Consider the following 24,513-nt stretch of genomic DNA (forward strand, 5'->3'; position numbering starts at 1 on the left):
GACCTTTCCTAGGATCCTGCACTGTCTGGTTCTGCAATCGTTTCTGCATGTGTGAAACCCTGATCATGTGACCTTTCCTAGGATCCTGCACTGTCTGGTTCTGCAATCGTCTCTGCATGTCTAGAAACCCTGATCATGTGACCTTTCCTAGGATCCTGCACCGTCTGGTTCTGCAATCGTCTCTGCAGGTCTGAAGCCCTGATCATGTGACCACGCTCTGTGATCCTAGAGGAGCTGAACTGGAAGTTCTTCTCTGGTCCTGACCCGGAAGTGGAGGTGCTTTTGCCCTATATCAGACCGCTGCTTCCTATGCTCAGGGCCTGAGCATTGTGTTGCTTCTCTGCATGGCTGCTTGGTCTGTGGGGTTGCTCCCTCTATTCTGTGCCCTTGCACCTTGCTCTGTAGTGCGTCTCTGCACACACTCCGTGCTCATATTCTGCCTCTTGTCTCGTGCCTTGTCTAGTGTTTGTCCTTTGTGCCATGTTTTGTCTTTGCCCTGCTTTGCTTTGTAGTCCTTGTTTGCTCTGATCTTGTTCCGTGTTTCTTTCCATGTTTCCTGTCTCGCTTTGCTTTGTGGCTTCAGGTACCCTTCTGTTATGAATGAGTCACCGAAGGAGGAAAAAACAAAAATACAAGCTAAGTCCAGAAAACCGGAGAGGTTGGTAGCTATCGGATTGCAGACCCCTGATCCTATTCACCACAACTAACAGTAGCCGTGGGGGGTTCCTACGGTGCCCTAGACCCCTCGTTCACAGCCGGAGAACTATATAAGCCTAAAGAAAGAAAGGGGAAATCTAAACTGCCCAGAGCAGACCCCAAAGCAATAGACAGCCCCCAACATGTATTGTCGGTGAAAAGCAGATGAAAACACAAACACAGACAGAAAGACAGGTTGAGCAAACGATGGGGCCCAACTAACTAAATAGGAAAGGACAGAAAAGATGCTGGCTGCAATCCGCAAAAAACCCTACAAAAAATGTCCCAACCGTCTGATAGGGAAAAAGGCCCTGAAGTCGCTAGACTTCAAAATCACTATATCAGCACTCAGGTATATTCTGAAAACAGAGCAAAGAGATAAACTGATCAGAGACAAAAATGGAGCTCAGCCCGTCCCAACAAAGGCAGGCTGAACACAAAACACGAAGCAAACAGACAAAATCTCATGGAAAAATAAGAGAGCAAAAACTTATCTTTCAGTAGACAGGACTAACTGGCTGCAAGAGCTCAGAGCAGAAAGGATCACCAGCACCCCTGTAGGGCGTCGGCTGCCTTATATCCACTCAGTGATTCCAGGTGTCCAATCAGGCTCCACCTGTTCAGATGACAGGTTCTTCTCAACCCAATCAATTTCACTACCTCTCTTCACCAGCAGAGGGAGTTCATCAGACATCAACGGTGAAGGGGAAAATTAACTCACAACACCCTTCTCTGTACCCTGTCCCTGACGTGTCTTCCTACACGTGCAGGCCTCAGTCTCTGTACCCTGTCCCTGACGTGTCTCCTTACACGTGCAGGCCTCCGTCTCTGTACCCTGTCCCTGACGTGTCTCCCTACACGTGCAGGCCTCAGTCTCTGTACCTTGTCCCTGATGTGTCTTCTTAAACGTGCAGGCCTCTGTCTCTGTACCCTGTCCCTGACGTGTCTCTCTACACGTGCAGGTCTCCGCTCTGTTCCCTGTCTAGTCCCAAGGTTCTCCCTTGGCCCGGCTCTGGGCTTCGGCCTACGCTCCGCTGCTAGACTCTGTCCCTGTCCCTGACGTGTCTGTCTACAAGTGCAGGTCTCCGCTCTGTGCCCTGTCCCTGGCGTGCCCCTCGGTACGCACAGGCCTCGTCTTGCACCTTGCCCCTGGAATGCCCTCTGCATGCGCAGGACTCTGACTCTTTCCTTATACGTTGGCTCTGATGATTCGTGCGCTCTTGAACTTTTCGTACTAGGCTTTGCCGTGCGGTATCGCACGCGTCTGTCCTGTACCTTTGCCTAGCCCTGCTATGTGGCTCCGTGCCTCCGTGCACGTGCCTGGTCGCCTGTGCCCGTCTGGTGTGCCTCAGCCGTGCCCCGTCCAGTGCTATAGTGGTTTCCGGCTGCGTGGCTGCAGCGGTGCCGCCTCTAGTCGTGCCCGCCTGCTTATGCCATCGTCGGTACCACCTGCCGGTGCCCCAGTCGTGGTTTCCATGCTCCCTTGCACTCACGCTGGTTCTCGCACTGTGCCTTTTCGTGCTACTCTTGAACAACTCTTTTGCTTACTTTGCTCTGCTCTGAACCTTGTCTTGCCTGCTGGATTCTGTAACCTGCCGACCGCTGCCAGAGGTCCGGACCTAGATGACTGTGGCCTGATGTCCGGAGCTGATGTCCGCGGCCTGATTACTGGATCCTGTCGGTCGATGCCAGCACCCGGATTCCGATGCCACCGTACCCTGTCTCTCCCTGGCGCGTTCTCTGCACGCGCAAGCCACCTTCCCTGTACCTGTCCTTGGCATGCCCCTTGGCCTGCGCAGGCTTCCGTCCTGTGAACCCGAACCTGGCATGTCCGCTGACACGCATCATGTCGTTAACCCTGTCTTGTTTCCTTGCATGGAACCCTGGCTGACTTTCGGATGTCCAGATCCTGATGATTGCCTACAGAGCTTCAGAACCTGATGTCCCGGTTGATCTTCGCTTGCTGTCCGGAGTCTGATGCCATCGTGCCTCCGCCTACCATCTGCACGTACCATGCTTGGACCTTGGCGTGCCCTTGCATGCACCCTGCTATCTTGTCCCTGTTCTGGTTATGTTTGTACCTGATGTTATCCCTGAAGCCTTCCGTAAATGAAGTTTCTTTGAACTAACATCTCGTCTCGCCTTGTCTTGTTTCCCTGAGCCGGCCATCTGGTCCAGCTGCCGTGGTGGCTCACCCCCCTGGTCTTGCCCCTGACACTCCCTGTATAGGGGTGGGTTCTCAATAGGTCAGCTCGCCCTAGGTGGGTGGGTGCCACGGCCCAAAGGGTCCACTCATTCAAAGAAGAAACGACTCAGCGTAAGCTGACGCTCGTCACATTGTTTTTAAATGTTTACTGATGGGGCCATGCATACCAGGATGGGGATGGAGGTGGGGGCCAATTATAAGGATGGGGCCCTGCATACCAGGACCAGGGTAGGGGGCTAATCATATCAAGATACTATTATTAAAGAGAAATGAATATTCATTGCCCTCCAAGCCCATGGGCGTGGAATGCAGTGAATATTTATTTCTCTTTAGCAGCGGGAACAGGAGTTAGCCGCAGCCACCAGCTTCAGCCTCCTGTGACCCGCTGCTCCGCGGATGCCGTTCCTCCACCCCCACCACATCCAAAGCAGGTACATCTGGACTATAAGACGCACCCCCTATTTTTCTCCACATTTTTGAAGGAAAACTGCATCACACAGTCCAAAAAATACGGTAATTTTAATACAAATTGAAAAGTCAGGATAAAGGGAAACTCTGCTGTTATTGTACAGAAATTCACACTTGGCCTCACTGCACATTTACTGTTGTAAAAAAGGGAAGTTTGGCCAGAAAGACTGGACCTGGTCTTGTAGGAACCATGAGACATTCAGCAGCACAGAAGGGAGAGAATATTCATCCGATAAGATCTCAGGGATCTAGGAAGCCAACAGCATCATTACCCTCCGCTTTCTCTTACAGGCCCAGCATAAGATTTTTCTTCAAGTGATTTTCTAACCTGTCAGCACATTCTACATACGCTGTCATTTGGCTTTGTAGTTTACAGATCTGGGAAGGTAACGATCAGCGTCTCCTAATCCCAGGGGGTAGGTGGATCCTCCTGGCCGTAAGTTCTATAGAAAAGGGCTTTCAATGCCCAAAGTCATTTGAACAGTTTTAGGTGGAGGAGAATGTTGTGGTCTAGAGGCAAAATGGTGATCATGGTAATACGGCCGGACTACACCACCGATAAAGCAGCCACAGCCGGTGACTGAGAGGAATCTGTGACTTCTCTGCATTCAGTGGTTACTACTCACCTGGGTAGTCATATGTGGGAATCTCCTCTTTACACCACTCATCACCCCTCACATATGTCTCTGTAGTATTAATATGGCTCAGATCTTCACCCTGAAACAAATATTGTAAGTGTTGGAATAATGCATATTGATCTGTATGTATTGCAACAACTACTACTGTACTGTTTGATATATTGTGCATATTGTGAGATTGTTAACAAAGTTCAGTGACAAAAAAAAAAAAAAACAGACTGGATGCCCCCTCCTTCTCTTCCCTTCTTGTTGTAATGCTCCCATGCTGCAAGCCACAGCAGATACCAGACTGATCACATTTCATGCTGTAAGCTGTTCAACCTGGATAGGAATAAATCTACATTCTGTGTTGCTGACTCTGGATGTTACACTGATTAATCCGCTGCTAACAGGTTATGGGCTCAGAGTCCTAGAGTCCCAGATCCCCAGAGCACAGAGAAAAGAAAAGAAAGGGAGACAGCAAAGATGGCCACCAGCAGCAGCAACTCCATGAAGTTTACAGTACCAAGTCTCACTAACCAGAATTATCAATCCTGGAAATTCAAAGTGAAAATGCTGCTGATAAGAGAAGGTGCGTGGAAATACACACAGGAGCCTAAACCTGACCCAGTATCACAGGAGTGGATAGAGATGGATCAGAAAGCACAAAGTACCATAACACTCAGTATAGATGATGATCAGATTGTGCATGTGTGTAAAAGTGAAACTGCAAGAGAAATGTGGGAGCAGCTGCAAAAGGTGCATGAGAGGATAAATTTAAGCAATAAACTTTATCTCATGAGAAAATTGTACCAGTCTAAACCACAGAATGGCCAGGATATGCAGGACTACATAACAAGCATTCTAGAGATTGTAGAACGCCTGAGAGGCATTGGGGAAGATTTGAAGGACTTTCATGTAGCCGCATTACTGCTTAGTGGTCTTCCAGAAAACTATGACACGCTTGTAACCACACTAGATGCGCGCCCAGATGATGAGCTTACATTGGAGCATGTCAGAGGGAAGCTCATAGAGGAATATAAGTGGAAAGCGGAAGGTGTAAACAGGAGGACATGCGATGCAGAATCTGCTTTACAGACACAAAATCTAAATGATAACAGAAAGTAACTAAAAGAAACACGTGAATGTTTTGTTTGCAAGAAATCAGGACATTTGAAAGCCGACTGCAGAGTCTGGAAAGCTAGAATGAATCAGCTGAAAAAGCAAAGCAGTCTTCAAAAGGTTAAAAGTGCTGTGTCTGCAGAAAATGATTCTGTGAATACTGAAACTGCATTTACGGTCAGTGTAAATACATCAAAGCATGCATGGTGTATAGACTCTGGAGCAACTAGTCACATGACTAATAACAGGGATGTCTTTTCTAAGCTTAACCAAAGTAAGTCAGAGAAAGTGATTATGGCTAATGGTTAGTACATGACGTCACAAGGTATAGGAGATGGTTATATCGATTGTCAAATCTCACCAACACAAAGCAAGAAGATCCCAGTAAAAGATGTGCTCTATGTGCCTAGTCTTGAGAGTAATTTACTATCTGTGAAGAAACTCACAAAAAAAGGAAATGAAGTTACATTTAAGCATGATAGCTGCATCATCTCAAAAGAGGGCCACACACTAGCAGAAGGAAAAATCACAAATGAACTTTACCAGCTTATATGCAAAGAGTGTGTGTACACTGCTCAGGAAGAAAGGCACAATAACTGCATTCGTGTATGGCATAGGCGCCTAGCACACAGAGACCCAGAAGCAATAAGGAAGTTAGTTCAAAAGCAACTAGCTGAGGACATTACAATTGATCTATGTAACCAGATAATGAAATGTACTAGCTGCATCAAAGGGAAAATGTCTAGAAAAGCTTTTCTTAAGAGAAGTACTACTAGAACAGAACAGACACTAGGTTTAATACATACAGATGTCTGTGGTCCAATGAGCACTCAGACTCCTGGGAAGAAGAGATATTTTCTCACATTTATTGATGATCATTCAAGATATACAGTTGTCCATCTGCTTCACAGCAAGAAAGAAGTTCCAGAGAAACTTGAAGTATATCTAGCTGAGGTATATAATAAATTTGGGAGAATGCCAAAGATTCTACGTGCAGATAATGGGACTGAATACGCAAGTAATGAGATACAGAGCATTTTAAAGAAAAATGGAATCCTATTTCAGACCACTGTACCGTACAATCCTGAGCAAAATGGTGTCGCGGAAAGAAGGAACCGAACACTCTGTGAAAGTGGAAGAAGTATGTTGTTTGATGCAAATCTGCCCACAGCATATTGGGGTGAAGCAATCATGACAGCTTGCTATCTTCAGAACAGACTACCATGTAAAGCTACAGAGAAAACTCCGTTTGAGCAATGGAACAGCAGAAAGCCAAAACTACATCATATAAGAATATTCAGAAGTAAAGCGCTTGTACATATTCCCAAAGAAAGGCGAACTAAGTGGGAATCTCACGCTAAAGAAGGGATCCTGGTAGGCTACAGTGAAACCCAGAAAGGTTATAGGATTCTACACCCAGAAACAAACAAGGTCACAATAAGTAGAGATGTAGTGATTGATGAGAACTTTGTGTTCCCCAAGTTTTGTGACATCACGCCAGTAGTCCAGCTGAAGTCACAATTACAAGACAATAACAAGGAGGATGTAGAGGTCTAGCTGCATTCTTCAACCACTGAAGGAACAACAGAAAAATCAGGTGAATGTGAAATCAGGAGATCGTCAAGATCAAACAGAGGCGTACCAGCTAAACGTCTATCCTACATAGTCAAGACACTACCTGAATCAGAGTCGCAGTCATGGGATGAAATGCAAGAACTACCTGTCCATGAAAGAACAAAGTGGATCAATGCTGCTAATGAGGAAATCAAATCGCTTCATCAACTTCAAACTTGGAAACTCATCAAGCTGCCACAGGGCAAAAAGGCAATCAAGTGCAAGTGGGTCTTCAAAACCAAATATGACTCTGAAGGTAAAGTCCACATATTTAAAGCAAGGCTGGTGGCAAAAGGATATTCTCAAAAGTATGGCGAAGATTACGATGCTACGATTGCTCCAGTCACTAAACAGACCACGTTCAGAGCTTTGTTAGCTGTAGCTGCTGTACAAAAGATGAATGTCAGACATTTGGATATAAAAACTGCCTTTTTAAATGGTGACATTGAGGAGGACTTATACATGACTCAACCTGAAGGTTATGTAAAAGGGGGTGAAGAGAATCTTGTTTGCAAACTACAAAAATCCCTTTATGGTCTTAAGCAATCAGCAAGAGCATGGAATACCAAGATGAATAAGGTCTTGTTGGAAGAAGGTTTTAAAAGAGGTCAAGCGGATCCATGCTTATACGCAAAATATACAGATGGAAAGTGGATGTATATTCTCTTATATGTGGACGATGTGATTGTAGTTCATCAGGAAGATGCAGAAATTGGAAAAATGGCTGAAATTCTGAACCAGCATTTTGAAACGAAAGACCTTGGAAATGTGACATATTATCTAGGAATCCAAATTCAGAGAGAGGAAGATGGAAGTTTTCTTCTAAACCAAAGTGCAAAAATTAATTAAATTCTGAATCAGTTTGGAATGTCAGAAGCCAAAGGTATATCAACCCCAATGGAACCATCCTACCTGAAGCTGGAAGGAGAAGATGACCTTTTGCCAAACAATGAGAAATATCGTCAGGCAGTGGGGGCACTTCTATACATATCAACTATGACTCGACCGGATATCACAACAACAGTTGGAATCCTTTGTAGATATGTGGAAAAACCACGCCAAAGAGACTGGAATGCTGTTAAGAGACTTCTCCGATATTTAAAAGAAACGCAAGATGTAAATTTAAAGCTGTCTGCAACGGGAGATCTAGAACTCACCGGCTATGTAGATGCAGATTGGGCTGGTGATTCGCATGATCGTAAATCCACAAGCGGATACTTGTTTAAAGTTGGAGAAAGTTTAATCTCCTGGTCTAGTAGGAAACAAGTGTCTGTTGCCTTGTCATCTACAGAAGCGGAGTATGTGTCCGCAGCCTATGCAAGCCAGGAGGTCATTTGGCTAAGACAATTGAAGGATGATCTTGACACACCGTCAACTCAGCCGACGGTGATTTATGAGGACAACCAAGGATGCATTAAACTTGCATGCAGTGAAAAGATCAGTGCTAGAACCAAGCACATTGACGTCAGACATCATCATTTACGTGATTTGATAGATCGTGGCATAATTCAGTTCGTCTATTGTGAAACTGATAAGATGGCAGCTGACATTATGACAAAGCCATTGCCACGAGCCAGGTTCCAAGAATTGAGGACCACACTGGGACTAAGAGGATAAGTAGTTGTTGAGTGGGGGTGATGGAATAATGCATATTGATCTGTATGTATTGCAACAACAACTACTGTACTGTTTTATATATTGTACATATTGTGAGATTGTTAACAAAGTTCAGTGACAAAAAAAAAACAGACAGGATGCCCCCTCCTTCTCTTCCCTTCTTGTTGTTGTAATGCTCCCATGCTGCAAGCCACAGCAGATACCAGACTGATCACATTTCATGCTGTAAGCTGTTCAACCTGGATATGAATAAATCTACATTCTGTGTTGCTGACTCTGGATGTTACGCTGATTAATCCGCTGCTAACAGTAAAAGTCTCTGACAGATGGAGAAGTCCCATCTATGATCAGCTCTAATCCTGCCATCTCCACCGCTCTCATTACACAAGTATAAAACATATAATACTGGTGGATAAAACAAGACTGAACACAAGACCTTCACAGCCGTCTACACATCATAGGGGAGATCTCCTGACACCTTCTCTCCATCTACCTGATGATCCTGAGGAGCACTGGGATCTTCTTGTTTACAGTCCTGTGGAAGAAGAGGACGGGGACATCTCTCTGGTGTTGTCCTCTTACTGGATAGATCTGGAGGAAACACATACAGGGAGTGAATTCATTCTCTACATACAGATAATTATAGGCCGTGTGTATTTAGTCCTGTCTATTACCTGGAGATGTGAGGGGCTGGGGAACCTCCATTATGACGTCCTTGTACAGATCTCTGTGTCCTTCTAAATACTCCCACTCCTCCATGGAGAAATAGACAGCGACATCCTGACACCTTATAGGAACCTGACACATACAATGATACCATCATCCCCCCGATCCCTTCATAGTGTTACTGTATAATGTCCCAGCATTCCCAGCAGTGTCACCTCTCCAGTCAGCAGCTCAATCATCTTGTAGATGAGTTCTAGGATCTTCTGGTCATTGATGTCCTCATGGATCAGGGGGTGAGGTGGAGGCCCGGTGATTGGGCTCAGGGGTCTTCCCCATCCCTCAGACACAGGGTCCTGACAGCGATCACTGGAGGTCTTCTTCACCACTGTGTAATCCTGGTTATGGAGAGACACATTAATAAATCTCACTCCAGACATTTCCAGAGTCCTCACCTCTCCAGTTCTGTCCATCTGTTATTCCCATAGATAAGAATGATGTAATGTGACGTCATCAGAATCTCTCACCTCTCCAGTGAGACGGAAGAGGATCTCTAGGGTGAGGTGTAACATCCTCTCCGCCATCTTGTCTCTGTCCATATCCATCCTTGATGGGTAAATCAGGAAAATTTTCTTCTGTAGAAGATCTTCACTGAGAGGATCCGATATTGTAGAGACCTGAATGAGAAGAAGATGATCCGATGTAACATCATAAGAATCCTGTGTAATAATACAATTACTGGAGATAATAAGGGAAACATATGAGGAGATTTATTATCTTACAGGGTTTAGTTTTCTTCCCTGACATCTACTAATAAAACCTATATATTTAGGCCACAGACAACAAGCAGTTTCCTCCTCGGAGTCGGCAGCTGAACAAGTTCCTCATAGACTCATCTTCCATAACGCTAATTCTCGTCTCATTACCGACACTGGAATCGGCATTAGCAATACTGCAGGAGAGATTCATTACACGCGACATGAGAAATAACTCCTTCATGATGAGGACGACATCTTCATCTTCTACTGCGGCTCTAGAGACAGATGTGGCCAGAGTCGGTCACTGCCTCCATCCCCACCGGCCGTCTATATGAAGGTTTCCCGTCTTCCCCGCACTGGAATCTTCTCTCACGTTAGATCTCAGCTCTGAGTCACACACAGAAGTTTGAGGCTTTTCTGGAAGAACAGGACAGAAGAGATCTGAGGCCGATGTCTCCATGTACAGGGTTTCCCCTCGGGATAAGAGGCTTTTCTATCCCTTTCCCCCAATTAGAGGGGACACCTGTGGATATCGGGGTCTTTACCGGCTGCAGTCCTGGGGGGATTTCCTCGGTAACGTGGACATTGGACAAACGTCACCATCAATTCCCATCAGAGTGAAGGAACATCGCTCCTCTGTTCAGCTCTATGGATCCAGGATGAAATCCACTGTGGCCCCTGCAAGAAAAGAGCGAAGTCTGGTGAGACCCCCGAGGCCGGAGATTTCTACAGCTGCTCTGTGCACAGGACCTGTGATGAGGTCACAGGAGGGGAGGAGTCAGGGGTCACATGATCAGGGGCCTCAGTGTGTGCAGGACTCTGCTGTGCTGGTTGTCATGGTGCTGGATGAGGGGAAGTTTATGTGTGGGGTCAGGAGGGGTTTACAGGGTGGATGTAGCAGAGCTGCATGTGTACGAGGTGTACGAGGTGTACGGAGCGGAGCCGTGTGTGTACGAGGTGTACGGAGCGGAGCCGTGTGTGTACGAGGTGTACGGAGCGGAGCCCTGTGTGTACGAGGTGTACGGAGCGGAGCCGCGTGTGTACGAGGTGTACGTAGCAGAGCCGTGTGTGTACGAGGTGTACGGAGCGGAGCCGCATGTGTACGAGGTGTACGGAGCGGAGCCGCGTGTGTACGAGGTGTACGGAGAGGAGCCGTGTGTATATGAGGTGTGCGGAGCGGAGCCGTGTGTACGAGATGTACGGAGCGAAGCCGTGTGTGTACGAGGTGTACGGAGCGGAGTCGTGTGTACGAGGTGTACGGAGCGGAGCCATGTGTGTATGAGGTGTACAGAGCGGAGCCGTGTGTGTATGAGGTGTACGGAGTGGAGCCGTGTGTGTACGAGGTGTACGGAGCGGAGCCGTGTGTATATGAGGTGTGCGGAGCGGAGCCGTGTGTACGAGGTGTACGGAGCGGAGTCCTGTTTGTACAGGGTGTATGGAGCAGAGCCGTGTGTGTACGAGGTGTACGGAGCGGAGCCGTGTGTGTACGAGGTGTACGGAGTGGAGCCATGTGTGTACGAGGTGTACGGAGCGGAGCCGTGTGTATATGAGGTGTGCGGAGCGGAGCCGTGTGTACGAGGTGTACGGAGCGGAGTCCTGTTTGTACAGGGTGTATGGAGCAGAGCCGTGTGTGTACGAGGTGTACGGAGCGGAGCCGTGTGTGTACGAGGTGTACGGAGCGGAGCCGTGTGTGTACGAGGTGTACGGAGCGGAGCCGCGTGTGTACGAGGTGTACGGAGCGGAGCCCTGTGTGTACGAGGTGTACGGAGCAGAGCCGTGTGTATATGAGGTGTACGGAGCGGAGCCGCGTGTGTACGGAGCGGAGCCGTGTGTGTACGGGGTGTACGGAGCGGAGCCATGTGTGTACGAGGTGTACGGAGCGGAGCCGTGTGTATATGAGGTGTGCGGAGCGGAGCCGTGTGTACGAGGTGTACGGAGCGGAGTCCTGTTTGTACAGGGTGTATGGAGCAGAGCCGTGTGTGTACGAGGTGTACGGAGCGGAGCCGTGTGTGTACGAGGTGTACGGAGCGGAGCCGTGTGTGTACGAGGTGTACGGAGCGGAGCCGCATGTGTACGAGGTGTAGAGAGCGGAGTCGTGTGTACGAGGTGTACGGAGCAGAGCCGCATGTGTAGGAGGTGTACGGTGCGAAGCCGCAAGTGTGTGAGATGTACAGAGCGGAGCCTCATGTGTACGAAGTGTACGGAGCGGAGCCACATTTGTGCCGACCCATCTGTGTACTCTGTATACCCCATCTTCAGTCACAGACCCATCTGTGTATGCTGTATACACCCGTATACCCCAAGCTTTGGTCACAGACCCCTCTGTGTGCACTGTATACACCCGTATATCCCCAGCTTCAGTTGGAGACCCTTCTGTGTATGCTGTATACACCCATATACCCCAGCTTTGGTTGCAGACCCCCCTGTGTGCGCTGTATACACCCGTATATCCCCAGCTTCAGTTGGAGACCCTTCTGTGTATGCTGTATACACCTGTATTCCCCCAGTTTCTGTTGCAGACCCCTCTGTGTACTCTGTATACACCCGCATACCCCCAGGTTCAGTTCCAGACCCGTGTGTGAATGCTGTTGTGCATTCGCTTTCTGGCCTACCTCTGGTTACTACTGAACATAGTTGAGCTGGTCAAATTGACAGAGGGGTTGCAAGTTCTCTTTCTGCGCTCCCTCTGGTGGTTACTGGAGGTAATGGAGCTGATCTGATTAACAGAGGCTTGCCACCTGATAATGAGGACGACGATTGGAGATCTGGGGTTTCAGACTGGATTTAAGACAGCCAACTCCCTCTATCCCTGCTGGTGATTTTTTCCTGCCTCCTGAGGTCTTAGTCTCCAGCTCAGTCCCTGCATGTTCAGCTAAGTGTTCTTTTGCTATTCTGTTCACATTTGATCTGGTTTTGTCTATTTCAGTTTTATGCGGGTCAGCCAGCTCCGGCTGGGGCTGTGCTGAATCTCCATCCATATGTTACTGCTTGTGCCAGTTTGTTTTTCTCCCTTATTAGATTGGCCTCTTTTTGCTCTTCTTTCAGAATATACCAGAGTGCTGATATAGTGGGTGAAGTCATGCGACTTCAGTATTTTTTGCATCAGATGTGTTGGACTTTTTTGCAGGGTTTTTTGCGTGATTGCAGACAGTGTCTTTCCTTTCCTGTCCTGTCTAGTTAGTGTGGGCCCCATCATTTGCTCAGTCTATTTTCCTGCCTGTGTTTGTGTTTTCATCTTGTCTCACTGACCATATGTTTGGGGGCTATCTATTCCTTTGGGGTCTGCTTCGGGGCAGTTTAGATTTCCCCTTTCTTGCTATAGGCTTAGTTAGCTCTCTGGCTGTTCCAAGGTGTCTAGGATCATCGAAGGCACGCTCCACGGCTACTGCTAGTTGTGTGGATAGGATCAGAGGTCTGCAATCTGCCTAGTTACCAACCTCTGGTTTTTTGTGGCTTAGCTTGGGCTTGCTCTCCTCCTCGGTGACCCAATCATAACAGTATGCTGTATACAACCATATACCCCCAGGTTTGGTTGCAGACCCCTGTGTGTATGCTGTATACACCTGTATACCCCCAGCTTCGGTCACAGACCTCTGTGTACACTGTATACACACGTATACCCACAGCTTCTGTCGCAGACCCCTGTGTACACTGTATACACCTGTATACCCCCAGCTTCGGTCGCAGACCCCTGTGTGTAGGCTGTACACACCCGTATATCCCCAGCTTCAGTCGCAGACTCCTGTGTACACTGTATACACATGTATACCCCTAGCTTTGGTTGCAAACCCCTGTGTACACTGTATACACCTGTAAACCCCCAGTTTCAGTCACAGACCCCTCTGTGTATGCTGTATACACCTGTATACCCCCAGCTTTGGACGCAGACACCTCTGTGTACGCTGTATACCCCCAGCTTCGGTAACAGACCCCTGTGTACACTGTTTACACCTGTATATCCCCAGCTTCGGTCACAGACCCTGCGTCACTGACACTGTAAAACTAAACCCGGACACACACGGTAAAACTGCGGTCGTCGGTCTCTCGTCTTTCGCACTTATACTGATAACATAAGATGGAGTCAGACGAACCCTCCTACAAAACTTGAGAACAAAGTCATTACTACAGGACTGTGTGAGAAAGGGATTTATTCTACAAGAAATGCTGGGGCCACAAATGAGAGAATCCGGGCCCCGTGGCTGGATACTCCGGGCCACCAGCGTGTTAGGACCAGACGGGGTCTTTGTCTCTGGAGCTTCTCTACTCGGGGTAATGAGACTCTGATCTTGGTCATCCGTATGGATAATGGAATTACAAAGCTTCTCATATACTTTCCATGTTAAACACGGATGGCACATGGATGGCACATGGATGGCACACAGACAGCACACGGACGGCACATGTACAGCACACGGACGGCACATGTACAGCACACGGACGGCACATGTACAGCACACGGACGGCACATGTACAGCACACGGACGGAACATGTATGGCATATGGATGGTACATGTACATCACGTGGATGGCACATGGACAGCACATCTACAGCACACGGACAGCACATGTAGAGCACACGGACGGCATGTTTACATGGACCCATAGACTTGTATTGGCCCTTTGTCATCTGTGCTGCTGGGAAAACACGGACATGAGAGCAGCACCGTAGGTCAAATAGGGGACACGTAGCATCTGTGAAAAACATGATAGGTTGTGTGAAGGGGCCGTACAGTCACATAATAGAAAACATTAGCAGAATTGCCATCTTTTTCTACATCCTACCTCACAAACAGCAGAATAAAAAGCGATTAAAAAGGTTCTACATGTCCCCCAAACTACTCTGCTAAATCCCCTCTGGCTCCATGGCCGATGGTTTGGGGTCCCTGATGGTTATTAGTCACTTTGCAGCTATAATATAAGGTGAACCACAAGACCCCTGCAGCCCAGTGCTGAGACTGACGGAGACCCCTGGAGCCACAAGACCACTGCAACCCAGTGCTGAGACTGACTGAAACCCCCGGAGCCACAAGACCCCTGCAGCCCAGTGCTGAGATGGCCAGAGAATTCCGGAGCAACGAGACCACTGCAGCCCAGTGCTGAGACTGGCAGAGACCCCAGGAGCCACAGGACCCCTGCAGCCCAGTGGTGATTCTGGCAGAGACCCCCAGAGCCACAAGACCCCTGCAGCCCTGTACTAAGTCTGGCAGAGACCCCAGAGCCACAAGACCACTGCAGCCCAGTGCTGAGGCTGGTGGAGACCCCAGAGCCACAAGACCACTGCAGCCCAGTGATGAGACTGATGGAGAACCCCGGAGCCACAAGACCCCTGCAGCCTAGTGCTGAGACTAACAGAGACCCTTTGATCTACAAGACCTCTGCAGCCCAGTGCTAAGACTGGCAGAGACCCCCAGAATCACAAGACCACTGCAGCCCAGTGCTAAGACTGACAGAGTCCCCCCGGAGCCACAAGACCACTGCAGCCCAGTGCTGTGACTGGCAGAGACCCCTGGAGCCACAAGACCACTGCAGCACAGTGCTAAGACTGGCGGAGAAGTCCGGAGCCACAAGACCACTGCAGCACAGTGCTAAGACTGGCGGAGACTTTTATAATAATTGTAATAAAGTCCTTTCTTTTATGTGCATGTATATGTGTGTATACGTGTATGCGTGTCTATATATATACATATATATATACATATATGATTGCATGTATGACATTTAAATCTCTTGAATTAGAAGCTCTTTTCAGCTGACGTATTGTGAAGACATGGGTGTAATGCTTAGTTGGCGTTCCTAATCTAACGTACAAATAAAGAATCATCACTTTTCTTCTCTGGTAATGTAGATAAGGATTGCTGACAGTTAAGCATATTCCAACATATGTACTATTTTGCAAACCTTGTATTTTGAACGCCCTTTCTGTTCTTCTACTTAAACTCTAAGAATCTGTATTGAGGCAGACATGTGACTGCTCACATCTGGTGCGACTGTCATTCTCTCTCCATGCCGGCATGATCAATAAAGAACAAATCATCTTACTTATTCACGTCTGGACGATTTCTAATTGGAAGACTGAAACTCCACTGACATTTTGGTGCATTGGCCAGGAATCCAACACCTTTCCCTCACCGGTGAGTACTGTAAACCGTGCACGGGGGAGTCTGGAACTCCTTAAGTAAGTCCTCCGCCTTGACAGTAGGTGTCACCAGGGGCATTATCAGTTATCCCGGACTGAGGGAAAGTGACGGATTTCGTATAGTCTAAGGATCTCTGGGAATTGTCTGTATCTGAATACAGGTAAGAATATTTAATAATTTTCATTATATTCAGTAACCTTGTTAATCCAGTATGAATGTTATTCTGGGAATTGAATGGGGACTGTGATTGTGGACTTTTCCAATTGGGGTTTGTGAGAGGCTCCTGTAAGTTGGAAGCTGTTTACATGCAATTGGAGTTATAATAACTCCCGTAAGTTGCGAAGCTCCATAGGAATGGGGTTTGTTCTTGTAAAAAATTCTGTAGAATGGGTACAAAGCCAGTGTGAGAAGGCAACTCCGTGTGCACGCTAAAATGGTTTAGATGGGAGAATCGAGGGAGATTCTCGTCGGATTAAGGAATCCGCTGGATTAACCTAAAATAGAACCCAGTATAAGATGAATTTTTGCCGGTATTCTGTAAAGTCTTCTGTACTTTGTTGAATGTTGTTTTCTGGTAAGTGTGCTGTTTTGTCTGTCTTTTAAAACTACATAGAACTAAAATGCCATAAATATATGTTTTATGTTACACATGAGACTCCTTCAATGATCTCTTGAGTGAATGTATGAGGATTGGAATATAAAATCCTGAGTGTATAAGGGATTCCAGTAGGCGTGGTTGACAGTCACCTGTGAACTGGAATCATAGAATCGTAGAGTTGGAAGGGACCTCCTGGGCCATCTGGTCCAACCCCCTGCTCAAAGCAGGATTCGCTAAATCATCCCAGTCAGATGTCTGTCCAGCCTCTGTTTGAAGACTTCCATTGAAGGAGAACTCGCCACTTCTCGTGGCAGCCTGTTCCACTCATTGATCACTCTAACTGTCAAAAAGTTTTTTCTAATATCTAATCTGTGTCTCCTCCCATTCAGTTTCATCCCATTGCTTCTAGTCTTTCCTTGTGCAAATGAGAATAAAGTTGATCCTTCTACAATGTGACAGCCCTTTAGATATTTGTAGACAGCTATTAAGTCTCCTCTCAGTCTTCTCTTTTGCAAACTAAACATTCCCAAATCCTGCAACCTTTCCTCATAAGACAGGGTTTGCAGACCGGTCACCATTCTGGTCGCTCTTTTCTGAACTTGCTCCAGTTTGTTGATGTCTTTTTTAAAATGTGGTGCCCAAAACTGGACACAATATTCCAGATGAGGTCTGACCAAAGAGGAGTAGAGGGAAATAATGACTTCACGTGATCTAGACTGTATGCTTCTGTTAATACATCCTAGAATTGCATTTGCCTTTTTTGCTGCTGCATCACACTGTTGACTCATATTCAGTCTGTGATCTATTAGTATACCCAAGTCTTTTTCACATGTGCTGTCACTTAGCCCTATTCCTCCCATTCTATATATGTTTTTTCCATTTTTATTGCCCAGATGTAGTACTTTGCATTTCTCCCTGTTAAAAACCATTCTGTTAGTTGCTGCCCACTTCTCCAGTTTATTTAAATCTTTTTGAATCCTCTCTCTCTCTTCTCTAGTATTAGCTATCCCTCCTAGCTTTGTGTCATCAGCAAATTTAATCAGTTTACCCTCAATTCCTTCATCTAAATCGTTGATAAAGATGTTGAACAATACAGGGCCCAGGACAGAGCCCTGTGGTACCCCACTTGAGACATTCTTCCAACTGGATGTGCAGCCATTTACGACCACTCTTTGGGTCCGATCACTGAGCCAGTTATGAATCCACCTAACTGTTGCCTTGTCCATTCCATACTTAATCATTTTTTCAATAAGGATTGTATGAGAGACTTTGTCAAATGCTTTGCTGAAGTCAAGATATACTATATCTACAGCATTTCCTTGATCCACCCAATCAGTGATACCGTCATAGAAGGAAATTAAGTTAGTCTGACATGACTTATTAGTTACAAACCCATGCTGACTCTGTTTAATCACTTCATTCTTATCCAGGTATTGACATACATGTTGTTTAATAATTTGTTCAAAGATCTTTCCTGGTATAGAAGTCAGACTCACCGGCCTATAGTTACCTGGGTCCACCTTCTTCCCCTTTTTGAAGATAGGAACAACATTTGCTCTTCTCCAGTCTTCTGGCACTTCTCCTGTTCTCCAAGAATTTTCAAAGATTATAGAGAGGGGTTCAAAAATTTCTTCTGCTATCTCCTTCAGTACTCTGGGGTGTAATTCATCTGGACCTGGAGACTTGAATTCATTTAGGCTAGCTAAGTGTTTCCTCACTATCTTTCTGTTTATAGATATCCTGGATTCTTCTATTCCCTTAATAGGACAGTGAATAACAGTTGATGTTACATTTCCTTTCTGAGAGAAAACAGATGCAAAATAGGAATTTAAAAGTTCAGCCTTCTCAACATCCTGTCTTACCATTTCATCATTTTCATCCTGTAAAAATCCTATAGCATCTTTGACTTTTCTTTTACTTTTGACATATCCCCAAAATCCTTTGTTATTGCTCTTTGACATCTCTTTGGAGACAAATCATAGGTTATTATAGTGGTTTACTATGGTTTATTCCCATAGAGAATATTCTATGGTGTTTTGTTTTATGTTTTTCTTTTAATAACACAGAGTGACTGAACCCTCCTCATTTAAAAAGTGGACACAAAGTCAGATTAAGATCTTATAACGATCACTGAGGAGAGTCCGCGCCGGTGGTGCTCTGAATACCTGATATTAAGAACGGGAACATCTCTGGATATAAAGAGGCGGTGTCATTGGACTGTATCTCAGCACTTCAGGTCTAGGAGTACGAGGGAACTTTACTCTCTTGTCTTATAAGTCTCTGCGTATGTGTGTATGTCCAGTCCGTAACTGTGAAGATTGTTGTGTGTTTGTACTGTTACACTAGTCAGAAGTCCTTGTGAGCATATGTATCTTTGTCATATCAGTGACCATAGTCCTTGGGGAACTTTGTTATTGTTACACTGTGTTGTCACACTCGTCCCTTACAGGCCTTCATTATGTGGAGGAGGCAAGATATAGAGATACAAGCTGGTGAATATCTAGGACATGGTGTAATCAGTGAGGATTATTTAGATCCTGGATATTAGTAGCAGTAATTGAATTGTTGCTATTGGTTAATTATCTTCTTGTTGACATATGAATTTCACTCATATCTGTCAGACTTCTTATAAGTGGGTAGAAATCCATTGTGCTCCAGCGTTTATATTGTGTATAGTCCTCATCTTGTTTGTCTTTTGTGTTTAAGAATTTTATGTAACATCCTTATGGGACTTTGTCCCATAGCTATATTTTAATGTCTTGTCCTCATTGTAAGGCAGAATTGTTATTGACCATTTCATGTGATGGCTGGAAAGTTATTAAGATTGTACGAAGAGGGTATCCCTGGAATGACACTGGATATGGTCCTTTCTCATCAGGTACCCAGAGAGAACAGTCTTCAGATCAGATGTGCAATGTGTCCTTATTGGTAACTTTATAGGCCTAACTCTTACATATTATAACAAATAGAGAGTAAACATTGTAGATCCCTGACAATGTCTTTTTAATCTTGAAAAACTAGGAGAAGGCACCACCCAGAGCAAACAGTCCTGAGGTGGGGAGATAAGCTGTGAACATGAGAAATGTTTTGGAATGTGGTTGTTTGTGGCTTTAAGATAAGAAGGGACCACTAGAAGAGCTGAGGGTGTCCCCTGACAGATGGGTTGTATTTGATGATAAAACTTACTTTGATAAAATGTGAAAATTTGGTACAAGAAATGTGTAATGAGAGGAAAAATTTAATTTGACTAAAGTAGAAATACATTTATAAAACACTGTATTTCCAGAAGTAACCGTCCTCGTGGGAAGCCATGAGGTCAGTTTTCTTGTTGATTCAGGAGCACTAGAACCTTAGTACATCCAGAATAGTCCAGTCAAGATACGGTTTTACCCGGAACAAATTCCAAGAAAGCGTTTTATGATTTTTTTATTACTATTATATGTGGGGAACAACATATTAAAAGTTTTCCAAAAATTGATCACCACAAAGGTCCTAACTATGAAGTCATAAGACGATGACAGCCATCGCACTAAAAATAACGAATATTTCCCTATTTCAAAGCTGTAGCTTTAGGTTACAGAAGAGTTTGCATTTTGTATACTATATATTTTCATATAACAATTTTTATACAAAGTTTTATACTAACTACATGGACAGGCGAGGTCATGATGTCATCAATGACGTCATGACATATATGTACATTTCTAGAAATTATAGAATTAATACACAGTGCATTTTAAGACCTACTTCATCACTGAATAAGCGTGTCAGGTCAATAGTCACTATTTTCATCCTCAGACACTGCTTCCTCACTCATATTGTCACAATGCCCTTCTTGACATGGTTCGCATACCCGTGAACAGGTAAGTCCATGTCTTTTGCAAGTGCACCGAAGAGTACTACAACCACGAGAACAATTGCAGTGAATTATTTTCAGAAGTGTTTCTGGCGCGGGTGAAGTATCCATCATCACTGGAACTAGACTGTTGTTCTGCAATTCCCATCCCCATTCAGTAGTGTCCATGGCCTCACCATTGTTCATCCAAAGCATCACTTGGAGGTAACTCCGAAGGGCATGATACTTCGTTGCAGAGGAGGTCGGTGGCAGTCGTTCAGGTGTAACAAAGATTTTGGCTGAACCAACTTTTTTGCAGAGAGTAGAATACCTCATTGCAGACAGTTTGTCTCCAGGTTTGCCCCCGAACAATGCCACCATCGCTTTACACCCAGCGTCTTCAATCTCAGCTCTGTTTTTGTTAGGTGTGGAAAAGATTTTAGCACAGCTATTTAAGACAGAGTCTCCCTTCAAAACCTTGTGTAGACCGAGTTTTTTTCCGATTCCAAAAACCGCGGAAGTGGTATTGCAACCCATGAATGCATGAAGGAACAGAAGACAGCTGCACACATGGTTTCTCAGGAACTTCTTAATTTCCTTAATGTCGTATACTGTTGCAGGACTTCCTTTATCCGAGTAGAAAAAAAGCTTGTTGCCATCAATGGTTGACGCGTGATGAAGTAACAACACCAAAAGATCTGTATCTTCGCAAATGAGACTCGTACTTTTGTTGGATGACATTGACACTGCTGCCTTAACAATCTCCACATCTGCATCCCCCTCTGATTGTATTACGTGGCAACCTCTGTCATTCATGCGCTGTGAAATGAGATTGATAAGAGACTGTTTGTTCTCCACATTTGAAAGGAAGTCCTCCTTTTTCCCGACAAATTTCGTTCCTTCAGCAATGTTCACTTTGTTACTTGTTCGTTTTTTGCGCCGTCGCTGATGGGTAATGTCCTTAGTGTTTGGTCCTCCAATGTAACCATCAAATACTATCATAGCCTTACCATAGTGCTTTAGTGTGAAAAATGCAGAGTCTTCAGCGAATGAACAATATGTCTTTCCTTCTGACCACTTCAGTCGATGGAGGAGAGAACCTCCGTCAAGAACATATTGTTCCACTTCTGGTACATCCTTGAGTACTGCGTCATCTGAACTCTGTTCTTTTATAGCAGCCATAAGTTGTGCTTTGTTTGGTTTGCGTAAGAGACGTTTTGCCTCAAAGAGGGATGGTGGGTATGGTGAAAGTTCATAGGCCATCACCTCATCAAGGGAAAGATCAGCAGTTTGAGACACCACAAGAAACCTTTGGAACAAAAGAGCGGGGTCTATTGTTTTGTCCTTAGCAACGTCAATAGCCTCACTGGATGCCAGGGTCTTGGCCTTCATTGACCGCTTGTACTTAACTGAAAACAGTGATTGACCCTCCATTGTTGCCACTATTTCTCTGCCAATGGTGAACAGGTTATGGACATTCACATCCTTATTTGCATTGACACCGGTGATAATGTTGCGAAGAGACACTTCATCAGAGAAAGTTGAAAAGGTCTCGAGTTTTTCTGCAATTTTCTCCAGGTCTTCACGATCTCTTCTCATCCTTGACATTCTTGCCTCCTTGTGGTGTTCACTGGTGACAAAGCTCTGGCGACTGAAACCCTGCATTGCATCACTGTAGGAAGAGGACACTGACACAGACAGAGTCCATAAGGCCCTCTGATGTTGGGACATTCCACTTCCTCTGCTGAGTCCTCCTGCAGTTTTTAGGGAGCGCATCAGAGCTTGCTCGATGACTAGGTCGCAACCCAGGCCTGCCCAGTACTGATCAGTCTGCCTTACAACATGCAAGCCATTCATAAATCTATGGAAGACTGATGGCATATCATCTTCCAAAGTGGTCATAGACTGGAGGTAAAGGTAGGCGGCCTTCACATAGTTCCCATGCCCAGCAGCTGCAAGAATGGGCAAACATTCGGCTACAGCATGAAAGTGCATCAGCCAGGATCCTGTAGGATCGGCCTTGATAAGCTCCCTTTCAATTCCAACCATCTGTTAGTAATTCAGCCATAGTTTACTGGTGCGAGAGTGAGCAGATAATCCATTTCTTTTGGTGGACAAGAGGTGGACAATTTCACTAAGGCAGGTAGAAGTGATGACTGAATTCAAGTCACTCTCCCCTGTCAGTGTCCGAGCATACAACTGCTCAAGTTCTTGCAACAGGTCTGCAAAACCAGGATGGTCGCAAAGTACTTTGTCTGCAACTTGCTGAGTAAGACACTGATCAAGGAGGAGATGGCCACAAACTGCACGCTGAACTGCCTTTCCAGTCATGATGTGTTGCACAGCATTGTCACCGTAAATTGTTCCCAAGATCTCTTTGATTCCACTCCATCTATCAACGTTCCTATGGCACCCATAAGATTCATCAATGTGTGGAAGCTCCCGAGCATCAGGCAACATCTCGAACCGGGCTGTCTTCAGGCACCTCGTGTTTGATTTCTGACACTTTCCAGTAGAGTAGCTGATTGAATGTAACAACTGCAGCGGATCGGTGTTTATTAGCAAGGTTACACAGATACTCAAGAGTAGAGAAGATGCATGATTTGTCTCCGGAATACATGTCAATAATGGGCAGGAAGATTACCGAAGACGACACCGGATGATCTCAGTCTTTATGTAGCATGTGCATGATTCCATTCCAGCTCGGTGCAGGCTGTTTGAAGCGTAAAGACATCTCCCACAATACATCAACACGATGGTCAATGGTGTCAAGAAATGGCAAGGGCTTGAATTTTATGTTTCGGCGAGTGTGTTTTGCAAAACGGTATTCCCTTACATCAACTCTGCTTTGTTCAACTATCTCCAAGTCAGCAGTCTTCCGTCTGAGAACAGTGCGACTGACCTTCCTTCCTGGAGTCAGTAGCTACCATCCCCATGCCGTGGAAAGTCCCCTTCCCATCTAACGTGATGATATTATGATCGACGTTGTCCGCAGCGAACAGCAGTGCCGTATCCAGTCTGTCTATGGTACCACCGAGTACATCCTGGCCAACAGAAGTGGCAGCGTTTTCCTCGAATCGCTGAACTTCCGAATATGATGAACAATATCCCTTGGCTGAGAGACTGTCTACAAGAAATCGAGACCTGAAATGATGATGGAGCTGGACTGCTAACCCAAGCTGCAATGGAGCTACTATAGCCCTGGGACGTACAGCCTGAACAACTGATTGTCCAATGCTTGCGACCTTCCTGTGAATGTCCTTTCCAACTAAGAGGGTTTCAAGCAAGCAAAGCAAACTCAGGGGGAGATAATCTAAGGCAGACTGACATTCAAGTGAAGAAGTCTTCGGATATTCAATGGTTGAAGATGGGATCTTAGACTTGATATCGCTCTTGATTAGTTTGGCCGCAGTCTCTATGATGGCTCTCTTCTGGGCTTCTTCATCCGTATCCTGACTACGTAAATAGTCCCTCAGGATTATTCTGGTCTTTTCACGGGACGTTACAATGTTAGGCAACCCTTCACACTCTGCTATGAATAGCGAATCGCCATACCTCTCCTCCAGCCTATACCTCAGTCATTTATTACTATAGGCAGCACTGTCTCCTTCTACAAGATACTCCGTCATTGTCTTTGCAAGATCTGTGACAGTCAGTTGCTCTTCATCATTGTCCTCGAGAAATGCACACATTCTCAAGAACGCTTGCTCTTGGTCCATGTTCATCGGCCTCCCTACCTTCCGCGGTTTCTTTGTAGTAGATCCACCACCATGACGCATAGGAATTCCGTAATTTGTCCGAAAGTTAATGTCACATGAATGATGATACAGACAGTCTGCAGCATGTAAGTCCTTCCCAAAGTACGCCATTCTCCCTTGAATGGTGATTGCCCAGTCATCATTATGCTGTTTGCAATGTGACAAGATGGACCTTACAAATCCATCTGTTTTAACAAAGCTATAGTCATCGAAATCACTACTAGATCTTGTCTTCACCACTTCATGTCCACAGAACAAACACTGCGTCTTGCTATCATAGGATCCAGTAGACACCTGAGTACCTCTCTTGGCAGGTGAACGATGAACGGAAGTAGCTTTCTTATGCAAGTCTATTTGCTTCTTGTTTATGTAGTTCATACGACATCTCTTGTGCACCACTGCTCCAGCAGCTACCACAGTGCTA

General features: G+C 45.8%; 1 protein-coding gene across 1 annotated transcript in view; it reads right to left on the reverse strand.

The window, feature by feature from the left end:
* Nucleotides 1–24,513, reverse strand: part of LOC141076224 (uncharacterized) — a 112,158-nt gene that overhangs the window by 73,068 nt on the left and 14,577 nt on the right. The window contains exons 2-4 of the mRNA XM_073563581.1: nt 9,531–9,680; nt 9,222–9,401; nt 9,015–9,138 (exon numbers count right to left, since the gene is read on the reverse strand). Of these exons, the coding sequence (XP_073419682.1) occupies nt 9,015–9,138; nt 9,222–9,401; nt 9,531–9,680 (454 nt within the window). The remainder of the gene's footprint in view (nt 1–9,014; nt 9,139–9,221; nt 9,402–9,530; nt 9,681–24,513) is intronic.

This window comes from Dendrobates tinctorius, unplaced genomic scaffold, assembly GCF_039654945.1.
Source record: "Dendrobates tinctorius isolate UK_male_01 unplaced genomic scaffold, ASM3965494v1 ptg000395l, whole genome shotgun sequence".
NCBI classification, from domain to species: Eukaryota; Metazoa; Chordata; class Amphibia; order Anura; family Dendrobatidae; genus Dendrobates; species Dendrobates tinctorius.